Here is a 22170-nt window from a genome sequence, read left to right on the forward strand (position 1 = left end):
AAGTTGTGTGCCAGTCATCTACTTTATGTTCCATCCCTACCTTGCCAATCTGGTTATTGTCCAGTGAGGGTGCAAACTTGTTGGGGGTAGGGAATCAACATAAACAAACAACAGGATTCTTGCCAGCCTCAGCCATTAACTGCATCCATAGCTTTCACTCCACCCAAAAATGCACTCAGGGTTTGTCTACACTACGAAATTATGTCAACTTAATAGAAGTAGATTTTTTAGAAATCGATTTGATACAGTCGATTGTGTGTGTCCCCACTAAGCACATTAAGTCGTTGTTGTGAGTCCACAGTACCAAGCTAGCATCAACTTTCAGAGCGTTGCACTGTGGTAGCTATCCCACAGTTCCTGCAGTCTCCGCTGCCCATTGGAATTCTGGGTTGAGATCCCAATGCCTGATGGGGCAAAAACATTGTCATAGGTGGTTCTGGGTACATGGCGTCAGCCCCCCACCCCCGTGAAAACAATGGCAAAAAATCATTTCTCACCTTTTTTCCTGGGTTACCCGTGCAGATGACATACCACGGCAAGCATGGAGCCTGTTCAGCTCACTGTCACTGTATGTCTCTGGGTGCTGCTGGTGGACACAGTACTGCGGTGCTACACAGCAGCCTCCCCTTGCCTTGCCTTGCAGATGGCAGACGGTACAATACGGTACGGTACGGTACAATACGACTGCTAGCTGTCATCATCATGCTCCTGGACGACCTCAGTTAGGATGGTTGGGGGGCGCCTGGGCAGACATGGGTGCTCCTGGTCGGCTGACTAGAGTGCATTCTCTTCTTTAAGTTTCGTCTAATGGAGATTCAGTCCTGCCTGGAATATCATGCCAGCTGGAGGCTTCTGCCTCAGGCTGCTCTCCCAGTCAGCAGCACTGCGCGGTCGCACCTACCCCTTTCTCCCATGGTTCATGAAGCCTGGACAGTAGTAAGGAGCAATTCAACTATAGGCTGAGCAAGTGCACAATGGTGGTAGAATGTGCCTTTGGATGTTTAAAAGCTCGCTGGCGCGGTTTACTGACTCGGTTAGACCTCAGTGAAACCAATATTCCCATTGTTATTACTGCTTGCTGTGTGGTCCGCAATATCTGTGAGAGTAAGGGGGAGACGTTTATGGTGGGGTGGGAGGTTGAGGCAAATCGCCTGGATGCTGATTATGCGTAGCCAGACTCCAGGGCGGTTAGAAGAGCACAGCAGGGCACGCTGTGCATCAGAGAAGCTTTGAAAACCAGTTTCATGACTGGCCAGGCTACGGTGTGAAAGTTCTGTTTGTTTCTCCTTGATGAAAATCCGCCCCCTTGGTTCACTCTAGTTCCCAGTAAGCCAACCGCCCTCCCCGCCCCTCTTTGATCTCCGCTTGCAGAGGCAATAAAGTCATTGTTGTTTCAAATGTATGCATTCTTTATTAATTTGTCACACAAATGGGGGGATAACTGCCAAGGTAGCCTGGGAGGGGTTAGGGAGGAGGGAAGCACAGAGGTGGGGTAGTTGTAGGGGCACCCCCTAGAATGGCATTCAGCTCATCATAGAAGCGGCATGTCTGGGGCTCTGACCCAGAGCGGCCATTTGCCTCTCTGGTTCTTTGGTAGGCTTCATGCGGCACTGCTGTGGGTCCCTGTTATAACCTCTGTCCTTCATACCCTTGGAGATTTTTTCAAATATTTCAGCATTTTGTCTTTTGGAATGGAGTTCGGATAGCATGGATTTGTCTCCCCATACAGTGATCAGATGCAGTACCTCCCGTCTGGTCCATGCTGGAGCTCTTTTGCGATTCTGGGACTCCATGCTCACCTGTGCTGGTGAGCTCTGCATGGTCACCTGTGCTGATCAGCTCACCACGCTGGCCAAACAGGAAAAGAAATTCAAAAGTTCGTGGGGCTTTTCCTGGCTACCTGGCCAGTGCATCTGAATTGAGAGTGCTGTCCAGAGCGGTCACAATGGAACACTCTGAGATAGCTCCCGGAGGCCAATACCGTCAAATTGCATCCACACTACCCCAAATTCAATTTCGGTGCTAATCCCCTTGTCGGGTAGGAGTACAGAAATCGATTTTAAGAGCCCTTTAAGTCAACAAAAATGGCTTTGTCGTGTGGCAGGTACAGGGTTAAATCGATCAAATGCTGCTAAATTAGACTTAAACTCGTAGTGTAGACCAGGGCCTAGATCATTTGTCACTCCCCTTGATAGTCTCTCTTTCTCCCTTGACTTGGTTTTATTAGCGCTTATGGTCCTGCACAGGGTCCTGGTGACAGGAACAGACACACACATTATCACAGCCTAGCAATGGTTTCTTACTGTTTTCTCTACCTCCTGCATGTACGTTTTCCAAATACTTTGTATTTTGCCCTTCTTTAGGTCACTCTGGCAAAGGATATGAATGTTGCTCACCCTGTTTATTGGTTTAAGTCTAAGTTGAATATGTTTTCTTTGTGGGCTAGAATTGTTAGTCGTCGTTTTGAAGAGTCACTTTCCCTACTGCTGTACAGCACAATGATACATGGGAATGGCCTTCTATTAATGGGTGACAGATCACTCTCCTGGCTCATGTAATCTTTGGCTAGCAAGGGTGCCAGTTAAATGTCAGTTAGGTGGAGAAGGTAGGGATGTGGACCATCAAGTGAGGGCACTTGTTTTATAAAGAGCCCAACATCAAACCTTAGTTTGCTCATTAACTGCATTAGATTTACTGTTAGAATATACATGGAAGGAGCTTTAAGGACCTTATGGAGCCCATGAACCTCTGGAGTCTGACCTAATTGCCACTGAAGTCAATAGGAGTCTTGAAATGATGATTTGGCAGTCAGATTACTGGGGCAGCAGGTCAGGTCTCCATTTGAAGTCACTCTTTGAACAAAAGATAACTGCTTCTGTTCAGCAGCTAAGGCGCTACACCCAACAAAAGGATTGGAATCTTAATATGCAAATGTTTCCCGCTGTCTGTGAACCTGACAGGAATAAATGATAGTGAACCTTGCAAAAGCTCAGCTGAGCAGAGGCACAGGTAGTGTGCAGTTTCAAAGGAAATCTAATCAGACGGAATAAAGGGGATAGAATTGAAGGGATTTGGGGTTTGTTTGTTTCTAATCTGCACATTTTCCATTTGAGCAGAGAGCTTCCAAACCCTATTCTGGGCATCAAAGTGACTAACGCTGAGACAGAAGTTTTTCCATTTAAGGAATTTAAAATCTTGGGTTTGGGGGCAATTCAGTTCTCTATGATCCCTACCATGTGTGATGCACTGCATCTACCAGCTGATAACAACTACTACCGATTGCTTTTACAGATCATTCCTATCCTACATGTAAGGGCAGAAAGTACTTTTGAAAGGAACAAAGACTGTAACTTCCTTAATACAGAAGCATTCATACTCTTGAGTGTTGTTTTTCAAAAATACAAAGCCGCTGCACTATTTTACTTACAGAAAGACTATCTCAATTTGCAATTAACTATTGAACTATGTCATTTTGCGGTAGCTGCTTGTTATGGCAGAAAAATAGAAAAGTGAAAAAAATTCATAGCAAAAAATGCAAAAGTCAAGGTTTAGTTAAAATAGGAAAACTCATGGCAAAAATCAATCCCAGGTGCAAGAACAAACTTATGGAACCATACTCATATTTATTATATGTGACAGCCATATGTGAATCCAACTCCACTAAAACAAATTAGGTGCTTCTTTTAGAAAGGCACAAAGGCACAATTTAGGGCAGGCTGCATCTCAGGAGCACTGCAGCATATGTGGTTTGTAGGCTAAAAGATTTTATAGCAAATACTGATTTCTTTTTCTAGTACAAAATCAAATTATGAAACTGAAATATATTTCACTCTTATAGCCATTGAACACAGTTATCCACAGGGACAGAGTTTTTGAGGCTAGGAATTTTAAGTTGTCTTTCATGGCATAATGGTTAAGTGAAGCAGAGTATGGGTCAGATTTCTAATTGTATTTGGGTGCCTAAAGATACAGGCTATTCTACTCTTACGGCAGCGTGTACAGTACAGTCACTACCTGTGTAGCTACATGCTGCATTGAAAGGCCGGCTGCATCCATGCTTGTCACTGTAGTGTGTAGTTACACATGGCAGTGAAAGGCTCTGGCGGGGGGGGAGGCAGTGAGGACAGGCTCCAGAGGCAGGGAAGCTGCTGGAGGTCCCCCTCCGCCCCCCTGCCAGAACCTTTCCCTGCTGCCTCTGCCCTGCTAGAGTCTTCCCCTGTTGCTGGAGCCTTTCACTGGGGCAGGGAAAGTCTCTGGCAGCAGGACACTGCATTGCTAAAAATAGCAGTGTAGACATGGGAAGCACTGCTGGGGGTTGGAGGGTGTACTGGGGCTGTAGCCTAGGGGTTCAGGTGTGAAGTCTACTACTTGCCTAAGCAGTGCCTCACTATTACACTTGCTGTCTGGTCAGCCTAGCCTAGTGGGATTTTCAGAAGTGCCTATGTGCCTCACCCCCACTGATTTCCAGGGGAGTGAGGCACATAGGTGCTTTTGAAAATCCCACTAGGCATCTATCTGCATCTTCAGGTCCCTAAATACCTTTAAAAATCAGGCTCAATGTCTAATGTAATAGTGGCTTATTCAGTAGTTACGCTTTTTACTGAGAAAGACAAATTCTGATTATTCTTAATATCTGACTCATCCTTTAAAGCTTCGTTTATTGTCAGTACGTAGGAGTTTAATAAGTAATATTAAAAGCAACGCATAGGCAATCAAGCAAGATCCCAACCTGGTTTACAGTAGCTGAGTAGGTGTATTCCTAGGAAACTTCATGTTCAAATAGACAGCTAAATAAAAGGAGTGTACACTTAGCAAATAATGTAAGCAGCCTGGCCCAGTGGATTTTCAGGGAGTCATAAAACTTCCCTATTTCAAATCACATCAGCCTGAAGTTTAGCCTACAAGATGTCAAACCAGATGCAGTTTTTTTCCTTCTACTTTTAATAACAGCTCTGAAAAGTAGTTAAGGCATGTGCTGGTTAAGGAGCAGTAAAAGAAACTTTTAGTTACTTATTGCAGACTTTTTGCATAGTTATTACAAACCCCCCCACAATTATTCATAGAAATTGCCATCGAGTGTAGGATTGTCCAGTCTCTGACAGCAGCCAACACTATATGCTTTAGAAGAGTGTTTATTAACCTTTTCAGGTGGATGAGCCCTAGTTTGAAGTAACACATTTCTGTGATCCCTACGTGTGTTACTCTTTTACAGAGACTGAATCAGTGATACTCCCATATAGCAGTGTGTGTGTCTAAAGGTTGGCAGAGAATACTTGAATTTGAAGGGTAAGGATATGTGGGGAAGCGAGATTTTTTTTTGCTTTAGCTTGTAATAAAATATAACACCTCACAACCCTCCTGATTACCTTGTGACCCCCTGGGAGTGGAAACCCTGTTGTTTCTCAACTGCTTCAGAGAGAGGTGCAAGAAACAATAACTGACAATTATGGATAATGTGGTCATAGGGGACAGTTCTTTAAAATGTGAAATGAATGGAAACCAGTGCAGCACAGTTTACTTGTGCTTGTTTACACAGGAAGTTAGCATGGAATAAGCTAGGGTGTGTGTGTAGAGTGCAATAGCAATTCTGCTGTAGCTCCTCATGTGGACACATTCTACATTAGGGCCATGTCTACCCTACAGAGCCTATGCTGGCATAGCCCCCTAGCATACAGACAGCCTAAACTCCCAGCATAGGAACATCACATCTCTGAGTGATGTTAGTCCTGACGACAGAAGCACTCTTCCACCAGCATAGCTGTGTCTATATTGGGGGTTTTGTTAGCAAGACCAATAGATGCCAGTAAAACATTTATGTGTAGACCAAGCCTAAGAATGACCCTTTTTGTGGTGTAGCTTAGTCCACTAAACCACAAAAGTCACTTTTAGTGTGGAATAAGTGGGGAGTTTGTGCAGAATAGCTAGTGTGCTTTAAATTCCCACCCTAGCTCATTCTGTGATAACTTCCCATGTAGCTAAGCCTCTATGTTTGCAGACAGCCTGAGTAACTAGTTCAGAGAAGTATGATCTGCACCATCATTCTCAATGGGATTGTAATTCTGCAACCCCAGTCCTGGGAATATAAGTGTTAACATTAACTATAATTTGATTGGTGAGCATTTTGACAAAACATCTAACTAAATATGCTTATCCCACAATGCTAACTGTCTTCCTAGGTACCTTAAGTGTCCCCACATGGTCTTGTTTCTATAGTCAAAAGCTCCAGCTTCCTCTGTGGCAATTTCGAGTTATGTATTTTCAATACAAAGTCATGCAATGAAATAAAAATCTGGGGAAAGTATAAAATAAATGGAAAATAATACCAAAATAAACACAAGGACTATAGGGCTGAGTGTATTTTTGATTTTCAGACTTCACACTAAAACCCTCCATGTTGGAAGTTACCTAAACCTGCAGTGGAATTTCTAATCTGATGCACCACAAAAAACAGGGCGCCTTAATACTGTACTTAGATCTAGCTCACAACAGAGGACACTAAGTCTTGAACTTACCGTACCATTTGTAAATTCTTAGCTTGCAGGGTCCATCGTACACTTGAAGGGACAAACTTCTCTTTCAGCCAGTGCTGCTCGCTGAGATTATACAGGTGCTGGGGTAACTTTGTGCTATTTCCTGCGAGTTGAACCTTTTCCCTTCATGTCTGGTGAAGGCTGGTGGTGGTGGTACTGGGCCCATTGTTGGCCAGAATTGTCCGTGTTTCCCATTGAGTGGATAGATTCCAGCCGCTCTTAAATAAAGTATTGCAAACGCCATGTTCAGGAAACCAACTCTTGATGCTGCCAGTCTGGCTATTGGCCTGTGTTCTCTCTCCCATTATTAGGAGGAGTCATTGAGGGTAGGTCTACACTGCAATAAAAAACCTGCAGCGCTGAGTCTCAGAGCCTGGGTCAATTGACAAAGGCTTATGGGGTTCAGGCTGCAGTGCAGATTTTTGGGCTCAAGCTGGAGCCTGGCCTCTGAGATCCATCCCCCTCACAAGCTTTCAGAGCCCAGGCTACAGCCCGAGCCCAAACATCTGCACTATAAATTTTAGCCCCATGGCGAAGTCCTGCGAACCCAAGTCAACTGACCTGGGCCAGCGGTGGGTCTTTTATTGCAATGTAGACATACGCCCAGAAGGCAGTAGCAAGGCAACTGCACTGGATGCATTTGCTAACCTCCTCCCGGCAATGGATGAAGATACAGTAGAATCTCAGAGTTACAGACATCTCGGGAATGGAAGATGTTCATAAATCTGAAATGTTCCCTAACTCTGAACAAGACATTACGGACTTCAGCCACTGGGGGATTGGGGCTGCAGCCATGGGGGTGGGGGCTTCTGCCCCTTGGGGTGCCAGCGTTCTGGGCTTTAGACCTGTGGTTGGGGCTTCAGCCCCATGCCTCCATTCCCAGCTTCTGCCCCACAGGAGGTGCCGGGGGTCCCTACAGCTCCACCCCTCCCTCACCACTTCCCGTTTCCGCCAGGGTTGGGGGCACACTGGGGCTCGGGGCTTTAGCCATGAGGGGAGTGCTGGGGCTGAAACCAGCACTCCCCCTGTAGCAAAGCCCTGAGTCCCAGGGTCCCCCATGTGTCAGAAGCCAGGAACAGAGCTGTGGGGCTGAAGCCCCAAGTCCCAGCGCTCACCCCGTGTCTAAAACTCTGAGCCCCAGTGCTCCTGAGGGTCAGAAGCCCCGAGCTCCCCCTCCCCCCAACCCAGAGCCCTGACCCCTCCACCCTGCAGCTGTAGCCCAACCCCCACGCCGAAGCCCAGGGCTAAAGCCCCAAGGCAGTACAGTACTTGCTGGGTTTTTTTTGTCTCCGCTGGTGCCTGATTGATTATTTCTGGTTCCACAAGGTGTCTAGTTGACCAGTAAGTCCGTAACTCTGGGGTTCGTATCTTTGAGGTTCTACGCTAATGCTGATTCTTTGTCTGCAGCCTTCAATACGGTTGACCATGAGATTTAATTGGTTTGTTTGTGAACACAAGTAGAGGTGGATGGATCCTTTCCCGTGTGTATCTGTTCTTATACTTGTAAGAGAACCCAGCGTGTAGTTGTGGGCAATAGTTCTGCTATCCCTTGCACTGGCTCATTGGTACTATAGCGATGGATATTGTCACCTCACTTGTTTCAATAGGTAGGAGGGAGAGTAGGAGACAGGCTGCAGGGTATCCTTGATTTTTAGAACTTACCCTCCACCCTAGCCCACCCAAATCCAGAGTTGTTAACCTTTGGGCTAAGGTGACCAGACAGCAAGTGTGAAAAATCAGAATGGGGGTTGGGGGGTAATAGGAGCCTATATAAGAAAAAGACCCCAAAATCGGGACTGTCCCTATAAAATCAGGTCATCTGGTCACCCTACTTTGGGCACATTGCAAAACATATTCTTTCCCCCTCTTCTCTAAGGCGGTTGAGGAGGGAATGTGCTGAAATGGCTCTAGTTATGGACAGGCCTTTGTTTATTTAGTGATTTTAAAATTATGGGATAGGCACCTAGAGCCCTGAATGGGCAGCTAATGGTGTATTTAAAAAATGTGAGAAATAAAAGAATTTCCACAAGGAATTTTTCTTGCACTGAAATTCTGCTACTCTAAAATATCCATTTTATGTGCATACAGTGTAGAGTTTCATACTTTGGAAAAAAACAATTGAATTAGAGATCGAAACTTTAGTTCAGACGTCAAATTCTGTTTCACTGCATAGATGAAGCCATTATTTATCATCGTAATAAACATGATAGGGCTTGGCTACACTTGAGAGTTGCAGCGCTGGGAGTTTACAGCGCTGGTCATCCAGCTGTGCAGGAACAGCGCTGGTGTGTGGCCACATTGGCAGCATTTGCAGTGCTGTTGGGAGTGATGCATTATGGGCAGCTATCCCAGCGTTCAAGTGGCAGCAACGTGCTTTTCAAAAGAGGGGGGTGCGGTGGGGTGTAGTGTGACAGGGAGTGGGGGAGAGAGAGTGGATTTTTGGAGCCAACACTGTGTTAGCTTCCTGTCTTGCAAAATCAGAAAATGTTCCCAATCCCTTACCCTTAACTGCAAACAGCCTGCATCCAACGGACTCCCTTTCTCCCCTCTGCCCCCGCTGTTTCTGTCAAGCAAACACTCACTCCCTGCCTGCCTCATTCACAGGGGTTATCTCATTTGATTGTTCACAGTCAGGTACGGATTGATCACAGCAAACAGGAGGTGTTTGATAAGCAGCTCCCGGAGCACCGGAGCTCCGAGTTCACAACAAAACAAAGAGAGGCTGCATAACAAAACAAAGAGAGTAATTTAGTTAAAAGCATTCTGGGATATCTGCTAATACCCTGGAGGCCAATAACAGCGCTGGTGTGTGTCCACACTTGATGAGCAGTGCTGGATCACCAGCGCTGCACTCGCTACACCCCAAGCAGACCAGGTGTTCAGCCAGCGCTGCAGCCAGGGAGTTGCAGCACTGGATGTGCCTTGCAGGTGTGGACGGTTACTAATTGCAGCGCTGGAAAGCCTCCACCAGCGCTGCAACTCTCAAGTGTAGCCAAGCCCATAGATTGTATTGCAGATCCAGTTTGCAGATATTTCTGGAATACAAAATATAAAAATTTAGAGAGGTGTATGAATGGTTTTAATAGGCCAAAGATGAAATGCAGAATAAAAATAAAGCATCTGACACTAAATACAAACGAAGAAAGTCGATTCATAATGAAAAGAAATAAGCTGTATTGATCTACACGTTTCCCATATAATACACAGAACAATTACTATCTGTAAACTCTATTCCCCACAGCCAGAACACTGGTAATTATTTCACGGCATAGGAAGCAGTTTTAGTCTAACAAATTTGGTCAAAGCAGAATCTGTGAAGAACTCAAGCTAAAGAGAAAAACTCAGACTTATCATCTGTTTTGAAGAAAGTGAGCAATGGACCAGAACAAAAGCAGTGCCCACTGCAGAACATGCACTGCCCAGAGGTCATGAAAAAACTGGAACAAATTCACAAAGCTTGAAATACAAAAAACTCAAAACTGACTAGCTAGGTTGGGAGCTGTTGCCTGACAGCCCTTAGATCATAGGATTATATTCAGTGACACTTCAAATGACAAGAAAACAGTAAACAAGCCAGTACTAGTGACATTTTTTTTTACCAGTATTAAACGGGGCTATTTTATTGAGTTTATGTTTAACATAAAATAATGTTAAAATAGGAATCCCAAAATTTTTAGTCTTTTCCATATATCAAAGATGTTATCTTTTAAACTTCAAAGGACTCTGCAGAAGGATCAAAGTACACTTGCGCAACCTACAAAACCTCCACATGTAATCTAGTGGAAGCTTACAAATGAATACCCTGTTTTCCAGTTCAGCATTTACAGAAGCTGCAGACACTACAGTAGGAGAATGTTTATAAATCCAATCCCAAATCCAATAACCCAGAATTAGTACTGCTCTGAGCCCTTTGGATCAATTAAAAACATGGGTAATTTAAATTGTTACAACTTAATCAGCATACGCTGGTGTGTTCACAACATCATTTCTATCTAACATATGTTTTGTTTTAATAGATAAATGCAGAAGGAACAGCAGATGAGGTTTTTCTTCAAGTCTGCACATCAGTCGACAGCTTTCTGAAAAAGGAAGAGGAAGCATTGTCTCTTTCAGCAGAAGTACAGTAATGGTTTACATACAAAGTTTCATCTCATGTGCACTTGCTGTTCAAAGCAATATCTGCTGTCTTGAGAGATATCTGGAATTTGTGCATGTGGTATTAAATGTTATTTTAAAATAAATCTTTTATTTATAACCATACAGTATGCTAAATACAAAATGGTCTCCACACTAAAACCACACTAGTACTGTATGTTGTTTATCAAATTGTTTGCACTTCACAGGTTCAAAGCAGCATGGTGAACAGCAGCTCCAGTTTATATTTCTAGTATCATGCATTTGAATATAATCATATGTATTGCACAATCAGCAGTCATTTCCTTCAGCTGCCATATAGCAAAGACTTTCAGAATTGCGCTGTCTGATTGCAATGAGGTTATTTTTTTTCCTTTCATTAATTAACACTGTTCATTTTTGTGCTAACACTTAGCTTGTTCTTGATTCATAGTGGTTGAAATCTGTTCTCTGCCATTGTGCTTTATAATGGAACATTCCTGGAATTAGTCATGCTAATTTGTGGAACTGTGGAAGTTGAATAGACTTAACACTTCCCCAAAACACTGTCAATGCATTGCAAAAATGAACGGAACATGAAGAAATTAACAAATACTGTAGAGGTCTGTCCATCTGTTGCCATCGCACAGACAAAACTGCTGTGAAATCTTTGCTGTGCTGCTAGAGTTTGCTGTATCTTGTAACAATTTTCTAATTGGGCAGGGATACCTTTGCTCTTTGCTGAAAACATGAACTACTAATGTTGGTACAATTAAAAGTGCAAACAAATAGTTCTCCGGGCTAATAATAGTAGCATATTTCACTGTCAAAAATTAGCATGTGAAGTTGTTCAACAGCCATTATGTATAAAGATTAGCAGATATAATTAAATCATACTCTCTAAGTATTCCAAGTGTAAATTTCAGTTTTGGATCCTCATCTGTTGTCTTCTAGTGGCACTGCCAAACTTTGAAAATGACAGTCAAGAAGAAAAAAAAAAAAGACAGGGATTGATTCCTGTTGCTTGTATCTTTAACAATCCACCTTTCCAAAATATCTGCACAAAAATATGCAAAATCTCATATTTCCATCTACTCAGCCAAAATGTTGGGTTTTGGAACACTGGTAGCCAGAAAACAAACAAACCTTATTTGACATTCTTGTGAAGTAATTGCATCCTCTTACTATGCTGTTGCACCAGTCCACAGTTTAAATTTGCATGATTGATCTTTCTGTCAACAACTGTACTTTCAATGAGCATTTATGGGGCAGATTTGTATTTTTAAAGTTATCTTTCTTGTAATGAAGACATAATACAAATAAAAAGTATGGACAAATGCTAAGAGTCGTAATTTATGCTGCAGTACTCGTGGGTTTGATCTTGCCTAAAGCTCCATAAAATATGGATAATTGGTAAATATAACTCAAATAAAGCACTGTAAACTCTCCTCCCTTCCCCCCAAATCAGGGCAGATGATTTTTTTTTTGTGCTTTTCTTCTACTTCCTTGACATCTGCCCTGTAAGCAATAGCTTCAGTTATTCACTGAAGTGCAATTTTAGACCAGCTCTTCTCCTTTAATCATGGATGTTCTTGCTTCCCTGGGTTCCTTTATAAGTTAACTTTTACCTTTGACACCAATTGAGGTGCTATGCCAACTCCAGAACATTGCCGTGAACCAACTGGAAGAGTACATGATACAACATGTCTAGCAAACCACTTCTTGAAAATAATCAATTTACCTTCAGAATGCAGCCAGACTCCTCTGGCTTGAAGAGAAACATCCTTTTAGCCTAGATCTGAACCTGGTGGCACTACTGGCTGTACTCTTATGCTATTTTTCCAGTAAATTATCCTAAAGGACACCCACATGTAGGTATTTCTAGTTGTTTCTTGAGTTATTTCTCACTAGAATGACAATTAAAATGAGTGAAATGTGAAACTTTGATTTGTGGTGCCATCCCTCAGAAACTGATCATCAGTTTCTAATTCAAAAAGTTATTTACAATATTAGTCAACACACAATTCCATATTTTAAATATTTTAATTGTATCTTTTTTTTTTTTTTTAACCTTTTACCCTTAATTCCACTCTTCTTTCTTTTATCACATTTCCTAGTCCAGTGGTTTTCAACCTGCGATCCGCAGTCCCACTGGACATCTGCAGACGATGGTACATCTACACGGATCGGTGGGTAGTGATGGATCTATCAGGGATCGATTTATCGCATCTAGTGTAGATGCGATAAATCGATCCCCGATCGCTCTGCCATTGACTCTTATAATCCCCCGCGGCAAGAGGCGGAAGCAGAGTCGACGGGAGTGCGGCGGCAACTGACCCCGTACCATGAGGACACGAGGTAAGTCAACCTAAGATATGTCGACTTCAGCTACACTATTCTCGTAGCTGAAGTTGCGTATCTTAGGTCCATCCTCCCCCCTAGTGTAGACCAGGCCTCAGTCTAAGGGGTCTGCAAATGGTGACTATGAAAATAAAATTTCAGAGCTCAGAAAAGGCATTCTGTTTTTCTGATCAATCAAAAGTATGTGAATACCCCCACCTTCAGGTCAAAACCCAGAAGTGTTGTTGTGAAGCTTCGTGAAGTGAAGCCCACAGTTTAGTGCCCTTTCTCACACTGTGTCAAATGCTGTGCCCTGAAACATTTACAGTTGAATTCTGTTTAGTCAGTTTTAATTCTAAGACTTCTATGGTAGGGGTCTCTGGATAACAGGTTGAACTTCCAAAGGGTCTGCACCTCCATTTGAAATTTTGTAGGGGTCTGCAAATGAAAAAAGGTTGAAAATCACTGTCCTAGTGCATCAGGTATAGCTGCTGTGATGCCAATCTAGAACCAATGCAAACATTACATGGATCAATATGCAAGTATCACACACACACACACACACGATTTCCCCCATTTCAATAAGCAGCACTGTTTTTGTGTGAGTATATTATATATTTGATATCCATCACTCTTACACATATCTCCATACACATATATACTGTGTGTGCGTGTGTGCACATCTATACACACAAATATTCATTCAAATTAGAAACAGCGCTTTAATCAAGAGATTTTAACTAAGGGATTTCAGGTCTGAATTCCCTCTTCCCCAACACCCCATTCCGCCCCTCCCCTTCAAACCCTATTAACCTTTCCCCTGTGCACGTTTTTAATTTTTCCCCACTTATGTATTATGGTTACTTCCCTCTAAAAACATTTTAAAAGCCCATCGAAAATAAGACCACAACAGATCTCTCTCTTTGGTAATCACTCTTCACCAAAACAGCTTCCATAACAGTAGCATAACTGAGTGGGAGAACATGTTCCCATGATATTATAGATTCTATCACACAATAGCTTTTGTCTTTCATTAAAGAGAAAAGTGAAGTACATCTGGTATATTTGTTGTATTATATATCTTTAGGTTTATTAATTTCTCAAAGTATATGAGATATGCTTACAGATGATGTATTACATCATTCAATGTTTTTAGTAATTGTACTATATTATCTACTCAATATATTATATGCTTAAACTTATTTTCCTTAGAAACAAATAGTAATTACACCTACATGAAATTGTGAAATTTAACATTGTGATCAGGCTACAGCTAAAGTTACTGTCAAATCCAATCAGCCAATTACCCTTCTTATTGCCATAGTTTTAAGCTAATGTGTTTCTTTTACATGCTAATCACTCTGAAAATTCAAGTTTTTGTTTAAGTAAGTGGAAAACTAATACAGTTTAAAATAATGCGTGTTTCTGAATCACAAGCTACACAGCTCAATAAAAAAGTTATTAGTTCAAAAATATCACAGTAATTACAAAGCTTTGCAGACATCAGCACTTTCTGAGATTAACACAGCCTACCGAAGGTGCTAACATTCCTCTCTTCTTCAGTCTGAAAAAAACCCAACTCAATTTGTGAACAGGATATGAGAAAATGAAGGCTCTTATCCTGCAAGAGGCTGAGCACATTCTATTAGGTGCAGCGTCCGTTCAGTTCCCACTGAAGTCAACAGTAGTGCCAAGCGGATATGGGCCCTTTACGTATTCATGTGACCTACTAAAATGTACTATTTTCTATTGTTAATGTTGGTTAAAAAGTTAATTTCTACCCAGAAAGGAAATCACAGTAAGCATTCTATATATAAACAGAGTGTATCCACATAGTTTATTTCTCACAGTTCTCCTGACAATTGAACATTATTTAAGAACATACTGTATACACAGATAAGAAGAAACATACAAAATGTTTTAAATGATGCACAACAAAATCCAGCAGTATAAAAGAATGCATGTGAACCTTCGCTCACTGCTCAGGCTAAATTTAATCACTTGTTTAAATAGTAATAAAAATACAATCTTTCATGGATCTTGTGCAGACTACAAAAGAGGAAAATTATTACCATATATATGATTTATATTAGGCAGTTTTCTTTGATGAGTTGCACTAACAACTCCAAATACAGAGGCAGAAGGCTGTGTACTTTATTTTAAAGGAGTTAATGTTGAGTATTAGAGACTTTACACAGTTACTACCACTGGCACTTTTCACCATATTTTGTACACATCACATGATCATCTTATATAACATTACATTTAAAAAATATATCTGAGTGACAATTTTATAACATTCACAAACCATGAGCTGGTTAAGGAAGCAATGCAACAGTTGCTCCCTGTAGTGCTTCACTGTTGGTAATAGAGTTCATTGTGGTTAAAAAAAAAAAATTAGAAGTCAATGTGATTAAGCAGCTCCAACTTAATAAAGACCTGTAACCAACCATCACTGGAACAGTGAGTATTTTTTTTTTAGAGTATATCCTAGAAGCAAACACTGTCATTGGTTAAAACCTTGCCTAAAGAAGTCAGTTTCTGTGCTGAAAACTATTTCACAACAAAACTGCAAGCTACTAAACTGTTTTTATATAAATACTTCATCTCCTCTGGATCTCATAACCAAGTTCTTCAAAGCCTTTGGAATTTACTGTATCTTTAAAAGCGTGCTCTCATTTCTGGCTCACCCTTCTGTATTTTTTTCCTTTCTTTTTTGTTTCATTTTAGATTCACCACCTAAAAATGACTACGGTGGTAAAAGGAAAGTCTCCCAGTGAAACCTTCTGCACACTAGGAATGTTCAGCTGCTGTTCAGCGATCAAGAACCGTGACAGTTCAGAGCTGTAGTTTGACGAGTACACCCAGGAAGCTGTCATGCTGTGAGTGACATTTCAGGGAAAGCAGAGTCTTTCCAAAGTGTGCACGGAATTAACAATGATGCCATTGTTACTTTTCAAAGAGGATAGTAAGCCCAAGGTTGTACGTCTGCTTCCCATGTCATCTATTTGCTGGAAAGTAGTTTGGGTCAAGATAATTGTAACTGGTGCCTTGGGACATGCAGTAGTCTCTATCTAAGAATGTCTCTGCTCTGTAAATAGGCTGTAACTGGTGATCTTCCTTGTGAATCTCTGTTTCATGTAGACTGCAAAGGAAAGAAAACACAATTTGGCAAGTGAACTTATTTTTCATAATATATTCACTGCAAGAACAACGAATATATTTTCTTTTTATTTTTTAATTGACAGATGCATGTCAAATTCTATTTCACACACCATTACTTCACAGTTGAGGATTTCAGAGAACATACTTTCCTTGTCTCATACTTAATGGTCCAAATATTAATTACTCTCTCCATAGCACTGAAAGAATGATTGACTTGCACACCCCACCAGAAAACACACCAAAAAAAACTATTAGAAACACACAATAGTTATAATCTAGTTACATCTAACTTTCAAGAGGCATCATGGAACAGATAAATCCCACATATGCGAAGAATTTACTCAGTGTTTAAGCCATAAAGGGATATTCAAATAATTGCAAATAATAAGCATCAATGCTTGCTGCTCACCAGTCAGAACAAGAATCACAGAAATCCAAGGACATTTCTTGCGGGCAATCCTGGCAGTGCCACCGAATGCCTTGAATGGGTTCCGTTCCACAGTTGTCACACTGTGAAATATATTGAACAAAAATGTAGTGAAAGAAAGAATTTATGTTAAAAATATATATCGTTTCATCTCGACCAATGTACTGCATTCAAAGGACAATAAAAAGCATGATTTCTTGCAAAATCATCACCACCTGCAGTTGAGCTTGGTGTAACCTTGAAAGTTTGTCTCTCTCCCCGACAGAAGTTGGTCCAATAAAAGATATTATCTCACCCATCTTGTCTCTCTAGTGTTTATAAATTAACAGATCCTAGGAAAGACCACTTAGACTGCTGATGATCATCCTATTTTCTGCCTCAAGGATCCCCATTGGGATTATCCTTCTGACCAACAACAGATGGACATGCTTTCCTCTGGAACCTATCAGTGCCAGTCCTAAATTGGCCAGAGGAGTTGCTGCAAAATGATACAAGGCAGTCCTTTCTAGCTCTGGGATGAGCATGACGACTCTGCAATTCTTCAAACTCGACAATCTGAAATGCCTGAACTTGGGATCCTCTACATGGAAGCAAAACATGGTATCACTAGACAGCTGCATTCACAACCTTTTAAGGTAAGCTGTACGGAAGGATAAAAAATGGTTACTCACCTTCTCGTAACTGTTGTTCTTCGAGATGCGTCGTTCATGTCCATTCCAATCAGGTGTGTGTGCACGCACATGCACAGTAGCTGCAAGATTTTTCCCTAGCAGCAACCATAGGGTCGGCCTGGGCACCCCCTGGAGTTGCGCCTTCATGGCAACCTGCTGACCTGCCATCCCCTCAGTTCCTTCTTGCCAGCTACTCGGACAGAGGGGTAGGTGTCATCCACTGATTGGAGCACTGCTCATCCAAAGGCCGCATCGTCTCTGGCCTGCAGGGTAATCGCATAGTGCATGGTGACAGTGTGGATGGAGGACCACGTTACTGCCCTGTAGATCTCCTGAGTGGGGACCTGCACCAGGAACGTTGTTGACAAAGCCTGCGCCCTGGCGGAGTGCGCAGTGATCGAGGGTGCGGGAACTCCCGCCAGGTTGTAGCATTCCCAGATGCAGGATGTAATCCATGACTAAATTTGTTGTGATGACACAGGCAGACCTTTCATTCTGTCTGCTACTGCTACGAATAACTGGACCAATTTTCTGAACAGCTTCGTTCTCTCGATGTAAAAGGCTAGCATCTTGCAGACATCCAGAGAATGTAGTTTCTGCTCCCTGTAGAATACCGGGAGAAAGATGTCCTGGTTGATGTGAAACTGTGACACAACCTTCAGGAGGACACCAGAATGAGGTCTGAACTGCACCTTGTCCTTATAGAACATGCTATAAGGGGGCTCTGAGGTTAGGGCCCTGAGTTCAGACACCCTCCTGGCTGAGGTTATCGCCACCAGGAACGCCACCTTGTAAGAGAGACAGAGGAGAGAGCACGTTGCCAAGGGCTCAAAGGGTGGTCCCATTAGTCTAGAAAGGACCAGGTTGAGATCCCAGGCTGGGACAGGCTGTTGGATGTGAGGATATAGCCTGTCGAGCCCTTTTAAAAACTGGCTGACCATACAGTTAGCCAATGCAGAGTGGCCCTCCTCTCTCGTGTTAAAGGCCTAGATGACAGCTTGTGCACCCTTATCGATGACAAGGGAAGCCCCGGCTGCTTCAGATGGAGGAGGTAGTTCAGAATAAGCCGAAGCTGGGCCCAGTGTTGGAGATGAATGGCACTGCACCGACCAGATTGAAAATCTCTTCCACTTGGAAAGGTAGCGGCTCTCGTAGAGGGTTTTCTACTGCTAAGGAGGACTTGTCTAACCTGGTCTGAACAGGAAAGCTCCATTGGGTTCAACCATGGAGCTTCCACACCGTGAGGTAAAGCGAGTCGAGGCTTGGATGTTGAAGACGACCATGATCTTGTGTCAGAAGGTCCAGGAAGAGTGGCAGGGTGACTGGGGCTTCCACAGACATGTCTAGGAGAGATGTGTACCAGTGCTGTTGGGGCCATGCTGGAGCTATCAATATAACCTGAGCTCGTTCCCTACGGATCTTGAGGAGCACCTTGTGAACGAGCAGTATGGGAGGAAAGGCATATATAAGAGACAACCTCCCCAGTGGTGGAGGAACGCATCCGCTGTGGAGCACGGGCTGTGGTTCTGGAAGAAGAACTGCTGGCACTTCCTGTTTTGTTGCATGGCAAATAGGTCTATTTGGGGAAAGCCCCACCTCTGGAAGATTGAAATTGTGACGTCCTAGCGAAGGGACACTTGTGGCCATGAAATGACCTGCTGAGGTGGTCCACCAGCTCATTCTGTACCCCGGGAAGGTCCGACGCTTGCAGGTGTACTGAATGTTCTATGCAGAAGTCGCACAGCATTAGGGCTTCCTGGCACAGGGGAGAGGACTGTGCACCCTCCCGTTTGTTAATATAGAACGTTGCAGTGGTGTTGTCCGTCGTGATTGATACACATTGTCCCGTTAAGTATGCCCGGAAGGCCTGGCATGCCTGGCACGCACCACTCTCGGCTCTCTGACATTGATGTGGAGGACCAGATCCGCCTGAGACCAAAGACTTTGAGTCCTGTGGTCTCCTAAAAGTGCTCCCCGGCCCACATCTGATGCATCCATCATTAGAGACTGGGATGCCTGCGGACCGGCAAAAGGGACCCCTGAGCATACCTCCCTGAGGGCCGAGCCACCACAGGAGGGAGTCGAGGATCAGGCGAGGTACGGTCACTATTCTGTCTAGGTTGTCTCTGGCCAGGCAGTACACTCATGTCAGCCACGACTGAAGTGGTCGAAGTCTGAGCCTAGCATGCTGCACCAAATAGGTACAAGCCACCATGTGTCCCAGAAGCTTCAGGCAGTTTCTTGCTGTGGTGGTGGGAAACTGTCTGAGGCCTTGAATGGTATCGGTCAGGGCCTGAAACCTCGCTTGCGGCAGGTATGCCCTGGCCTGGGTCGAGTCCAATACTGCCCCTATAAAATCTATCCTCTGGACAGGAGACAGAGTGGACTTTGCTTCGTTTAAAAGGAGACCCAGGTTGAGGAAGGTGGCTCTGATAAACTTGACCTGAGCCTCCACTTGGGTCTTAGAGCAGCCCTTGATCAGCCAGACGTCGTCGAGGTAAGAAAACACCTGAACCTGGTGCCTGTGCAGAAATGCAGTGATGACTGCCATGCACTTGGTGAAAACGTGAGGTGCTGCTGACAGGCTGAACGGGAGGACTATGAATTGGTAGTGGGTGCTGTTCACCACGAACCTGAGGTACTTCCTGTGGGGCTGAGTGATCGCGATATGAAAGTATGCGTCCTTCAAGTCGAAGGCAGCATACCAGTCTGCTGGATCCAATGAGGGAATGATGGAGGCCAGAGAGACCACGCAGAACTTGAGTTTCTTTACAAACTTGTAGAGTTCCTGCAGGTCCAGGATGGGCCTGAAGTCGCCTTTGGCTTTCGGTATTAGGAAATACCAGGAATAAAAGCCCTCGCTCCTGTGCTCGAGGAACTTCCTCCACTGCCCCTAAAATAGGAGCGATTGCACCTCCTGGATAAAGGAGTTGCTTGTGAGAAGGGTCCCTGAAGAGGGACGGGGAAGGGGGTGGAAGGGCACAGAATTGGATGGAGTATCCCCACTCTACGGTGTGGAGCACCCATCAGTCTGAGGTAATAAGGGACCATGCATGGTGGAAAGGAGATAGTTGGGACGAGAAGGTATGGCAGGGTGGATCCATTTCCAGGTGTGGTACATCTTCCTCGACCATGCCTTCAAAATGCAGGCTTGGGTTCCGAAGATGGCTTCGGTTGTCCCGAACTCTGGCCAGAAGGTTGACGCGGCCTTCTCCTGCCGCTTCTGTTCCGCCTTCTAGAGCCATCTTGGTGGTTCTGCTGACTGAACCTCTAAATGGGCTGCAGCTGGAAGTGTCTCAGCTGAGTGGAAGGTGTGTAGAGGCCCAGGGACCTGAGGGTGGCTCTGGAGTCCTTCAGGCTGTTTAGCCTTTTGTCTGTCTTTTCTAAAACAGAGTCTCACCCTTGAAAGCCAACAGCCTGTATGGTTTGTTGGACTTCAAAGGGGAGACCTGGAGCCACGAGCCCCATTTCATGGCTTCACCCGTGGCCACGACTCTAGTGGCAGTGCCTGCCCCATCAAGTGCTGTTTGCAGGCATGTCCTAGAGATCAATCTCCCCTCCTCAACCAAAGCCGAGAATTCAACCCGGAAGTCTGTGGAAAGTAACTTTGTAAACTTAGCCATCACCGAGCAGGTATTGTAGGCATACCTGCTGACGATGGCCTGTTGGTTGGAAATGCAGAGTTGCAGTCCCACTGTGGCGTATACCTTCTGCCTGAATAGGTCCAGTTTTTTTGCATCCCTATTTTTGGAGGAAGGGCCCTGGAAACCCTGCCTCTCTCACTGGTTAGCAGTGTCCACCAACAGACAGGCAGGTTGTGGGTGAGTGTACAGATGTTCGTAGCCCTTGGAGGGCACAAAGTACCACCGTTCATTGCACTTGGCGGTAGGTGGCAGAGAGGAAGGGGTCTGCCATAGGGTCTTGGTCATGTCTGTGATAGTTTTGATTAGTGGTAAGGTGATATGGGAAGGTCCTGAAGGGGCCAGGATGTCCACCACAGGGTCTGCATTATCTACAACTTCCTCTGCCTTAATGCCCAGACCCTGTGCGACCCAGCGCAGCAACTGCTGCAACACCCTGGAGTCTTCCAGAGCTTGGGCAATGGCAGTGCCTGCAAGCGCCTCATCTGGGGAAGATGAGGAGGCCACCAAAGGAGGTGGTTGCTCCCTTCCATCCCCGCTGGAGGGATCTCTTGAGCCGGTGGGGACAGTGGTGGAATGCTCCGGCCTTGGCACCATGAAAAGCACAGGTACAGGTGTCGATGTCGGCCGCCATGCCGGTGCCGCTGTCTGATGGTGTGTCTGTGCCGTGGTGGTCATCAACGTTGGTGCGGGCAGTGTAGATGACAGCATCGGCGTTGGTGCCAGAGCTGGTGCCGAAGGCATGGTTGGCGCCGTAACCTGAGCCACTGACACCTCCGGTGCCGAGGACGTTATTAAAAGGCGGCGCCGCAGTTGGTGCCGATGTCGGCAACGGTGCCACGGTTGCTGGCACTGATGCCAGAGATAACTGCTCAGCCGCTGGACGTGGTGGGACAAAGGTTGCAGACGTGACTGAAGCAGCACCCGAGTGAGATTCTTGGCTCAGACCCTGAGCTTGGTGGAAAGCCCATGGAGTCCAGAAGGGCCATTGAGCTGGGTTCTGTCATTGAGGGGCCCACTGCATCAGCCGGGACCCCCTGTGGTGCCTTGAGCTTGATCTTCTGCTCCTGCTGTAGTTGAAGCGGTACAACTCCGACTCCGAGGTCTTGGAATACAAGACCAGGGCAGCGCTGCACCTCTCGACGTGGAGCGCTGGAAGCCCGGGGACTGACTGCACCCCCTAGATGGAGGTGCTGGCATCTGTGGTTGCTGAGGCGATGGGGAGCGACGTGACATCATAGCCAGCTTTCCCTTCGACTGCACAGTGCCGGATGGAGCCTGCA

The 22170-nt window shown here is 44.5% G+C and overlaps 2 protein-coding genes across 7 annotated transcripts in view; one reads left to right on the top strand and one right to left on the bottom strand.

Moving 5' to 3' along the window:
* AK5 (adenylate kinase 5) overlaps positions 1-11971 on the top strand; it is a 168733-nt gene extending 156762 nt beyond the window's left edge. Inside the window, exon 14 of the mRNA XM_045026032.1 lies at positions 10547-11971. Within this exon, the coding sequence (XP_044881967.1) occupies positions 10547-10657 (111 nt within the window). The 3' untranslated portion in view covers positions 10658-11971. The remainder of the gene's footprint in view (positions 1-10546) is intronic.
* A 2109-nt stretch (positions 11972-14080) lies between these two features.
* ZZZ3 (zinc finger ZZ-type containing 3) overlaps positions 14081-22170 on the bottom strand; it is a 104699-nt gene continuing 96609 nt past the window's right edge. For 4 of the 6 annotated variants that reach the window (XM_045026373.1, XM_045026377.1, XM_045026374.1 and 1 more), the window contains 2 exons: positions 16558-16658; positions 14082-16128 (listed from right to left, as the gene is read on the bottom strand). In XM_045026373.1, coding sequence (XP_044882308.1) covers positions 15984-16128; positions 16558-16658 — 246 coding nt within the window. In that variant the 3' untranslated portion in view covers positions 14082-15983. Of the gene's footprint in view, positions 16129-16557; positions 16659-22170 lie in introns of all 6 variants that reach the window. The other 2 variants (XM_045026376.1, XM_045026375.1) reach the window with 1 other exon arrangement.

Source organism: Mauremys mutica, chromosome 8 (genome assembly GCF_020497125.1).
Source record: "Mauremys mutica isolate MM-2020 ecotype Southern chromosome 8, ASM2049712v1, whole genome shotgun sequence".
NCBI classification, from domain to species: Eukaryota; Metazoa; Chordata; order Testudines; family Geoemydidae; genus Mauremys; species Mauremys mutica.